At 54.9% G+C, this 9,683-nt stretch overlaps 1 protein-coding gene across 1 annotated transcript; it reads right to left on the bottom strand.

Annotated features, from left to right (window-relative positions):
- Nucleotides 1-267: 267 nt before the first annotated feature.
- On the bottom strand, nt 268-9,357 carry BSND (barttin CLCNK type accessory subunit beta). The gene is made up of 4 exons (XM_057720888.1): nt 9,154-9,357; nt 3,832-3,926; nt 1,530-1,799; nt 268-685 (listed from the first exon to the last, which is right to left on the bottom strand). The coding sequence occupies exons 1-4, from the start codon at nt 9,328-9,330 to the stop codon at nt 268-270; spliced, it is 960 nt and encodes a 319-aa protein (XP_057576871.1). The 5' UTR covers nt 9,331-9,357.
- Between the last annotated feature and the right edge of the window lie 326 nt (nt 9,358-9,683).

The following is a 9,683-nucleotide window of genomic DNA, read 5'->3' as shown; positions in this document are numbered from 1 at the left end:
GGCCCTGGCTGCTGCAAATCTTCTCAATGAATCGTATTTTACCTTCAAAGCTTTACACAAAGTATTAATAATTGAAACAGCGGTGGCCCAGTAGTGTAATCTTCTCCTCCCCATGCATTTCTGGGCAGTTCTCAAAATGCTCTCGGGTCCACTGTCTCCTACGAACCTCCATCTAACCCCATTTTGCAGACAGTGAAATTGAAGCCCAGTATGGTCACATGGGGGTTAGCCGTGGAGCCAGGCTAGAATCCAGGGAGCAGTTCCATGTCAGCCCTGGGCATCAGGTTCAAAGCCCAGTTCCTTGTCTGGGAGGGGGTCCCTGGGGCTGTCGGGAAGCCCATAGTATAAGTCTGCCTCTTCCTGCTCCAGCTCTTCTGCGCCTGCGTCCAAAGCCTCCTCCTCTTCCTCCTCCTTTGTCCTTGGGGACCACTGCCAGGAGCTGGGCAGGGCCACCTCCTGCCGCTGCTTCTCTGGAGCCTCATCCTCCGATGTGGGGGCATCAATCAGGGCAAAGTCGTGGAAGTGGTCCAGCCGGCACCTGCAGGCCCAGGGCTCTGGTGGTGCTGGCCGAGGCTCCGCCCCCTCAGGTGGAGACGGGTTGGGGCTGCTGCCCTCACTGGAGCCCACGTCCAGGTCATCTTGGAAGGAAGCCAAGGGTGCAGGGCCCTGGGGACAGGTCGGGGGGCTGCAGGGGCAAAGGTGGGGAGGGCAAGGGTAGCTCTGAGTCAGACTGCCTGGGTTCAAATCCCAGCTGCTAGCTGCAAAGCCTGGAGTAGGTGAGTTCACCTGTCTGGGCCTCAGTTTCCTCCCCTGTAAAATGGGGGAAGTAACAGTATTCACTCCTGCGGTTATCTCTGAGGTTTACAACAGACAGCAAGTGCAAGGCCTGGCACATAGTAGGTGCTCAAGAACTGGGCCTTTATTATGTTATCCAAGCCAGGTCACTCCTCTGCCTCTCCACTCACTCAGAGGTCTCCTCTGGCCCACAATCCCTGTCACACTGGCTGTCACCTTCTGTTCCCTTATCTGCCTCCCCTCTTGGATGAGGAGCTCCTGCAGAGTAGAGGCAGTCAAGGCCTGACAGGGAGTAGGTGCCCAGGAATGCTGGGGGATGGGTGACTGCATGGGCAAATGAGGAACCCAGGTCCTCAACAGCCGGGCACAGGGTGGGCCGGGGAGTGACCTGCCCAAGGTCACAGAGCACATCCGCGGCAGAGCCCGGTGACCTCAGGTCCTCTGGCTCCCTGCCCTGGCCCCTTGTGGCGAGCATTCAGACAGCTCTGAGGAAGGGCCAATTATTCCTGTGTGGGGAAACTGAGGCTCAGGAAGGTGAGGAACATTCGAAGCTTACAGAGCAGGGGAGCAGGGATTTGAACCCAGGCCCGTCTGACTAAGCCAGACCCATGTGTCTGCCTCCCCTGTTGCTTCTCAGGGTGTCCCCGGCCTCTCTACTCCAGTGTCCCCAGCCACCCCTCAGTGGCCACACCCCTCCTCCTTCACCCCAGCACCCCCGCGCTCGGTGCACTCACCTGGGCCTGCCCTGACTTGGGTCTCTTTCTCTCTCGTCCTGGTCCAAGCCCCTGTGGATGACCACCGCGGCTTCCAACCAGCCCTGAGGGTCGCGCGGGCCGACTTCTCCTCCATCCCTGTCTCCTGGCTGTGGCCGTTCCGGTTCAGGGGCCAGGATGGGGCGGGGGTCTTCATGGTAGCCCGTGACCTTCATCTGGATGTGGCTGACGTCGGGCAGGCTCTGGTCATAGGTGGCGTCCTCCGACAGCCTGACGTAGGAGGGCTGGGGGCTGCGTGGGGGCACAGCAGACAGCAGCAGAGACAGCAGGGAGCTGGGTAAAGACCCGCTCAACAGACGTCAGGGTTGTCCCCGGGCCCCCCGCTCTGGGCACTGGGGGCGGTTACTGTACCCACTTCATGGATGAGGAAGCTGAGGCCCAATAAGGTAAGCTGAGTGGCAGAGCTCAGACCCTCAGTCCAGTGCTCCTTTCACCCCGTGTCTCCAGAGTTAACATCAAGGCTGCGACTACCAAAGGAAGACCAGTTCGCACTGACTGAGCGTTTGCTGGGTTCCAGATGGCAGCCTGAAGGCTTTACGTTATTTATTCTGAAAGACACCTTGAAGCAGAAGGGTCGTTCCCGCTTTTCAGATGAGGACACAGCAGCAGTAAGAGCCCAGCTACTGAGTGCTCCTTGCGGGCCGGGCTCTATCAGTTAGCTCATCTAACCCTCACCGTAGCTCTGGGAGATACTGGGAAGGCTGAGGCACAGACACCTTAGCTGACTTGCCCAGGTGACTGAGACCTGGGTGGAGGGGTGCTGCGCTCCAAGCGCCACTTTCTCCGCCGCTCTCTACAAGCCAGGCCTGGGGAGAGACAGGGAGGAGCCAGGCTCAGGCCCTGAGGCCCTGGCTCTGTTCCAGCAGCTCTCCCCTGTGGCCAGTCCTGAGGCTGGCCCCCACGCCCACCCAGGGTCTATCAGCTCATTCCCCTGGCACATTTGGTCACCTGTGTGCCAGGAAGAGAAAATACCATCACCACCTCCTTCCTCAAGCAAAGCAGAAAGAGTGCCTGGCCACAGACCCTGGACCTGCAGCCTGGCCTCTGAACACAGTCACAGCCTCCAGGGGTGGGGAGAGGGGCAGCTGGTCCCATCGCCCCTCCAGGGCTGGAGTGCTCTCTGCCATATCCTGGCAAGACAGCACTTGGCATCTCCAGGGATGAAGGCAGGTCTGGGCTGGTATTGACTCTCTGTGAGGTTTGGGGCTTGTGACTGCACTGCCTGAGCCTCAGTTTCCACATCTCTATAAAGGGCCTGACACCCCTCCCTCCCCCCATCCACCCCCCCCGCCCCGCGCCCCACCCCGCCACCTTCACAGGGTTTCCGTGAGGACTGAAAAGAGTAATGGGTGCAAAACGCCTGACTTTGGTGCTTTGGAAGCACTTCCTACTAATGATGGCAAAGGTTTATAGAGGGCCTGCTGTGCTCCAGGCTCTGTTCTTAGCACTTGGCTTATAAAGTCGACCATCCATATCACAGCTTCCACATCCACAGAGTCAACTAACCGTGGGTCAAAAATATTCAGGAAAAAAAGAATTCCAAAAAGTTCCAAATAGCAAAACTTGAATTTGCCACACACTGGCAGCTATTGACATAGCATTTACATTGTGTGAGGTATTATAAGTAATCTGGAGATGATTTAAAGTATATGGGAGGATGTGCATAGATTATAAGCAAATACTACACCATTTTATATAAGGGACTTGAGCATCTGCAGATTTTGGTGTGAGAGGGGATTCTGGAACCAATTCCCCACAGATCCCGAGGGATGGCTAAAGCCTAGGAGGAAGGTACTGTTAGCATCCCTATTTCACAGATGGGGCAAAGAGAGGCAGGTCACTTTCCCAAAGTCACCCAGCCAAAAAGTGGCAGGGCCCCAGGGCCTGCCTTGGCCAGCATCACACCTCTTGCTGTTTGCTAGAGTAGTAGTCATCACAGATGTTTGGGATTTAGGGTCACATCTATTTTTGATTTCTAGCCTGCCACTAATTTGCTGTAAGACAGGACATAACCCCTGAGCCTCAGTTTCCCTCATCTGTAAAATGAGAACAATAACTTCTCCCTCATAGAACTGAGAGGTCAAAACAATCCATGATCTCTAACAGTATGTTCTCAGTAAGTGGGAAGGCCCGCCCCTACTGCCCGTCCCCTCACTCTCCTCTGCAGGGGGCAAGGGAGGAGAGGAATGGCCTGAAGAGCTCACCACCCCCTGCCCCCGCCTTCACCCCACACCGCGCCCACCCCAGAGGGCCCAGCACCCACCTCTTCATCTCAGCAGCGAGCCTGTTCTCCAGCAGGCCCAGTGCCTTCGGGGACAGGGTGCCTTGGAAGTCAGAGTCAGCAGGTACGAAGGTGATCTGCAGGGCAGAGGGGAGAAGGCTTCTCTGCAGTTGCCCACACACAGCCGAGGCCACTGCTCCCCCAGAGCATGGGCCTAACCTCTCCACATACCCTGGGATGGTAGAGAGGCCTGACAAGGGAGGGCACCCCGTTTGACAGGAGAGGGCTTGCTCAGGGCCCAGCACTGATGGCTGGCTGGATCTCTGGGCTCCAACATTCACCCAACACTCTTTGAGCATCAGCTGTGTGCCAGGCACTCTTCTAGGCACTAGGGGGTAGCAGTGAGTGAATGAGACAAACACCCCTGCCCTGGGGGAGGTCATATCTTGTCATTTCCAGGGGTTCTCATCCAGAGCCCAGTACATGCCCGACACAGAGAAGGCCCTTCATCCGTATCTGGTGAGTGAGTGGGAAGCAGGTCATTACCATGTGTTTCTTGGCACAGACAGAGGCTACAGCAGAGGACAAAGGAGTGGTTGGCTGAGGTTGTGGCCATCAGTCCTGATCCCTGAACTTTCAGGGATCAAGAGGTCTCTGCAAGTGCAGCACCACAGGTGGGCACCAGGTGGTGGAGGGGAGACAGGTCATAAAGGAGGCAGTGGGATGAGGCAGAAGGAGCCCTGCCTTTGGGGTCTGGGAGACTGGGTGAGCATCCTTCCCTGGGCAGATCATCTCTCCTCCCAGAGCCCCAGTATGCACCCCTGTAATGTGGGGTTCGCCTCAAACAGATATTTGCAGCACTGTTCACAATACTTAGGCGGAGGCATCCTAAGTCGACGGATGACGAGACAAACACAACGCAGTGTATATACACAAAGGACGATTATTCAGCCTTAACAGAAGAAAAAGAAGAAGAGAAAGAAGAGGAAGAAGAAGAAGGAGAAGCAGAAGGAGAAGGAGAAGAAGAATATGGAAGGAGAAGAAGGAGAAGAAGAAGGGGAAGAAGGAGAAAGAGAAGAAGAAGGAGAAGCAGAAGTGCGGACATATGCTGCAGTGTGGATGAACCCTGAGGAAATAAGCCAGTCGCAAAAAGACAAATTCCATAGGATTCCACTTATATGAAGTATCTAGAATAGTCAAATTCATAGAGACAGAAAGGAGAATGGTGGTTGCCACAGACTGGAGGGGGCGATGGGGAGTTACTGTTTAATGGGTATAGAGTTTCAGTTTTACAAGATGAAAAGAATTCTGAAAACTTGTTGCATAATGATGTGAATATAATTAACACTACTAAACTGGTCACTTAAAGATGGTTAAGATGGTAAATTTTATGTTATGCATATTTTACAATTGAAAAAAGTAGGACAAGTAATGCCTGTCTCCTGGTGTTGGTGTGAGGATTCCATGAGGTAACATGTAAGGGGTCCCCCAGCACAGAGTAGCTGCTCAGTACATCGTAGTTTGATGCTACTGAAGATGAAGTTACTTAACTTCTCTGAGCCTTGTTCTCCTCCACTGAAAATTTGTTCAACAAATATTTGATAAGACCCTACTGTGTTATACCAGGTTCATAAGTAGCAGTACCTTTTCTCCCTTCCCATACAGTATGGTGAGTAAGACACTTGTCTGCACCAGAAAAGCCCAAGCCTTCTGGGGAGAAGGGATTGATAGATGGAGGGGTTCTTAGAACTTCTGTGAAGGGTAAGCTTCCCTCAGATGTCTGGAAATGAAGGAGGAGCCTGGGTATCTTCCACACCCACTAAGTGTGTCCTGCACTTGCCAGCTGACTCTGTATTTCCTAGAAGCTGCCCCTTCCTCCGGTCCTCCTCCTCCTCCTCCTCCTCTTCCTCCTCATCATCATAATCACCACCAGGAGCAGCATCTCCGTCAACATCACAGTCGTCATCACCATCAGCATCAGCACCAGCACCTTCATCACCATCACCATCATCATCACACGACAGCATCATTATCATTGCCACTGTGAAAAGCCTGCAGGAGAAGGACAGTCCTGCGAATCTTACAAGTTCTTTTAAGAGAGAGGGACAGGCAGAACTGAAACTGGGAAGGGGAGATCAGACCATGAAGACCCCAGAGCATCAGGCTAAGAAATTCAGCCTTTACCCAGAAGCAACAGGAACCCTGTTCTCAGGAGGAGTTCTCAGCAGAAGAGTACACAGCCATATTTTTGTTTAGGCAGGGTTGTGAGCAGTCCCCAAAGAGAGGGAACAGAGGGATGGAGGGAGGCCCGTGGAGAAGACCAATCCATCGACCACCAATCAGGGGGTCCTGGGCTCCAGCCAGGAGTGGGAAGTGGGGGACTTGTGGGCAGAATCAGAAGCCAGACAGGGAGAGGCCCTGCTTTCCCAGCCAATCCTTCCCCTTCTCCCAGTTCCCCTGCTCCATCTCGGCTACTGCGCACAGCATCCCTGACTGTCCCACCTGCTAATTTGCCCTGATTCCTCCTCCTCTCTCAATCCCAAGGCCCAGCTGACCACCAAATCTGACTAAGTCTACTTCAGAAATTCAATAAGATAAGGTGCATGGGAGTGCCAGGGCCACGCCCAGCCACAACAGGTACTGTACGTTTGATGAACTGGAAATGTCTTCTCAGCTCCTACAGTCTTGGGTTCAAGTTCTGCCTTAGTCTAGGAGATGATCATCTCTCGCCTGGACCGGAGGAATCTCCCCCACTGACCTGGTTGTTCTTGAACCTTCTTCCTCCCAGATGTCAGCGTGATACCTTTCTTGAACTGCAGAGATGCTCATGTCCCTCTCTTGTCCCATCAACTAAAGGGTAATGTCCAAATTCCTCAGCATGGCATCCAGGCCCTGTGGACCTGAGCCCCACTCCCTCTCCACCTTTCCTCCCTCCGCACAGCCCCCAGCAGCCAGGCTGGCCCACCTGCCTTGCTGGTCTCCTCATGTCTTTGCTCATGCTGTTCCACCTGCCTGGAATGTCTTCCCCATCTTCTCTTACTGGTGCACGTCTCCCTAACCTACAGACCCCAGCTCATCTTCTCTGTGAAGTCTACTCCCTTTCCATCAGGTGGAAAATTGTCTTCTCCATGGGACCCCCAGCTCCCCCAAGACAGGAACAGCTTAATTCACTACAGTATTGGCCTCCCCTGACCCCCCACATCACAATCAACTAATTCCATCCCCTTATATTTATATTTCTTCCAACCCAGAAGATGCCCATTTGTCAGGCACTGAGGTGGGGGAGGATCTGGCAGGGAGGATGGGCACCAGTATTTGCTGAGGGCTCCGATGGCCCGGGCTCCGATGAGATAATGTGGGAGATGGGGACACTCATCCAGCACACCTCCCTGGTTTACAACACACTTGCCTCCCCTCTTTTACTGTGCCGGCCCTAACAACCTGCGTCCCTGAAACACACACCCACCTCGGTGCTCACACACCTGCACACACATCCAGAGACCCGCCCAAAGCCACAAACACCAGTCCTGAGAATGCTGCCTTCTAATTGGCTCCGGGCCAGATGTGATGCCAGGTCCCCCACATACAAGACCCCACTGGTTCCCCCCACCCGGCCATGCAAGCCTCGGGGAGGTGGCGGATTCCTCTGCCAAGGCCACGGAAGTGGGGCACAGGGAGGAAGGATGTGAGTCTGCCGTTTCTACCCAGCCATGCGGCCTCCACGGCACATGAACACGTGAACCTATCAACAGTTACTCATTAATACCAGCAATATGCCCTCTCCCTCTCCCTCACCCCCTCTGCCGCCCAGTCACTCTGCCCACCACCCACAGCCAGCTTTGGGAAGGGGGTGAGGGCAGGAAGGACACTGCCCGCCAGCCATCACCTTGCTGTCCCCCAGGGTCCAGCCTCCTCACCGGGAGGAGATGACAATGGAGGTGGTGGTGACATGGGTGCCTCGGGCCCCAAGGCCCTCTTTTCCTGGTGACCTCTGCTCAGGACATTGCACAGAGAAAGGTGAATTGACTGTAAACTGCTCAGTAAATGACCACAAACCAGCCTGGACTGCCCCAGTGCTCAATGAATGCACTGACAGCCCGGGGCTGCCCACAGAGGAGGCAGGACTGGGGGAGCTGGGCCTAGGCCCCTGGGAGCCTCCTCCCTCCTCCCAAACCCCAGCAGAGCCACTCAGGTGAGAGGTGAGGAGGGGAATGCAGGTGGTGGGGGCTGCCTGGGGCCTGGAGCCCTAGATGGCAGGACCAGCAGGGCCCTTAAGATACACCCTCTTTCCCACTCCCTCTTCCTGACTCACACACCCCACAAATGTGGAAACTGAGGCTCAGAGAGGGAAGGAGCTTGACTAAAGTAGTTAGAGGCAGAGCCCAAGTTAGAATCCATGCTTCTTTCCCTGTCTCGCTGGGTCTAACTGACCAGCTGCTGTGTGACCTTTGAAAAGTCACTCAACCTCTCTGGGTACTGAAGGATTACAACTCCTGATATGCCCATTCCACAGGGTTGTTGGGAGGATCAATAACAGTAAGGGTGGCAGCGCTTCACCTAACTATAACACTCTACAGTTTACAAAACTGCCCATCTCTTCTCTGTTCTCCATAATAACTCTGTGAAGCTGGAAGAAAGAGAAGCTCCAGGCCTCATTTTGCAGATGAAAGGAACTGAGGCTCAGAAAGACAAAGGTCACACAGAGCGTTTGGAACAGATCTAGAACTAGAGCTCAAGACTCTCAAACCCAGTGCTCTTCCCATCACTAAGTCACTTATAAGGCTAGGAGTCCATTAAAACTCCAAAAGATAGAGTACTGCCAACCTATGCCATTCAGGTTACAGCTGACACACTCAGCAGCTCTGGGACATAGGGACTGCCCTCCCGAGGTGGAGGGTTATGCTTTACGCAACACATATCTGCGCTCTGGTCCCAACTCTGACACTTAGGAGCTGTGGAACCTCACTTTCTGAGCCTCGGGCTTCTCCGCTATAAAACAGAACTTCAGAGGTACCAAAAAAGCTCAGGATGAGGTCTGAACGGCCCTAGGGACGCAGGCATGACTGGCAGGCAGCAAGCCCTCATAAACTCTGGTTTCAAGCACCTGGATTGGGTGCTGGGTTTTGCTGTGTCTCCCCCATGGTGCCTAGTTCAGGGCTCCAGATCCAGGGGGCTTCTGATCAATCTTTATGACAAGGGATGGAGGGCTGGATGCTCAGGAGAGTGGAGATAAGAAAAGAAGGGGTAAAGGGGAGAGGATGACAAGATGACTGAAGGATGGGGGATTGATGCCTGGGATAGAGGCACAGCCCCAGGCTCTCCTGGGCCCTGGCCCCCAGCCCACCAGTCCCCACCGCCACCTACCTTGGGGTAGCACTGGCACATGCTCCAGATGACACCCCCAATCACCATGACGCCGCCAATGGCGTAGAAGGTGCCGTAGACCTGAGGCCGGTCGTGGCTCATGAGGAACGTGCCAAGGGCCAGCAGGAAGAGCCCCAGCACGATGAAGCCGATGCGGAAGGTCTTCTCATCAGCCATGGCTGCCTGGCCAGGCCTGGTCTGTGCGCCACCCGCAGAGGGGTGCCAACGAACCAGCCAGTCGCCTACACACGCTCACGCTGGAGGAGCGACGCCCCGGGATCGCTGCAGATCAGGGCTTAAGGGGAGAGGGAGGGAGGCTCCCTTCAGGTCCAGCTCAGCCTCCGGGTGCACCAGTTCTCCAAGCTGGAGAAGCTACGCTCCCTCTCACCTTCCCTCTGGGCCCTCTGGAGTGTGTGGGAATCCGAGTGAGGGAGATGCGAGGGAGGGAAGGGGAGGTTCCAGGGGCTGGGCCTCAGCCAAGACTTTGACATCACCTCATTTGCCTGTGTGGGGCCGAGCTGGGTGGACAG

Source organism: Hippopotamus amphibius, chromosome 1, assembly GCF_030028045.1.
Source record: "Hippopotamus amphibius kiboko isolate mHipAmp2 chromosome 1, mHipAmp2.hap2, whole genome shotgun sequence".
In the NCBI taxonomy this organism is placed as follows: Eukaryota; Metazoa; Chordata; class Mammalia; order Artiodactyla; family Hippopotamidae; genus Hippopotamus; species Hippopotamus amphibius.
Note: the sequence above shows the minus strand (reverse complement) of the source record. Positions and strands in the feature narration are given on the sequence as shown.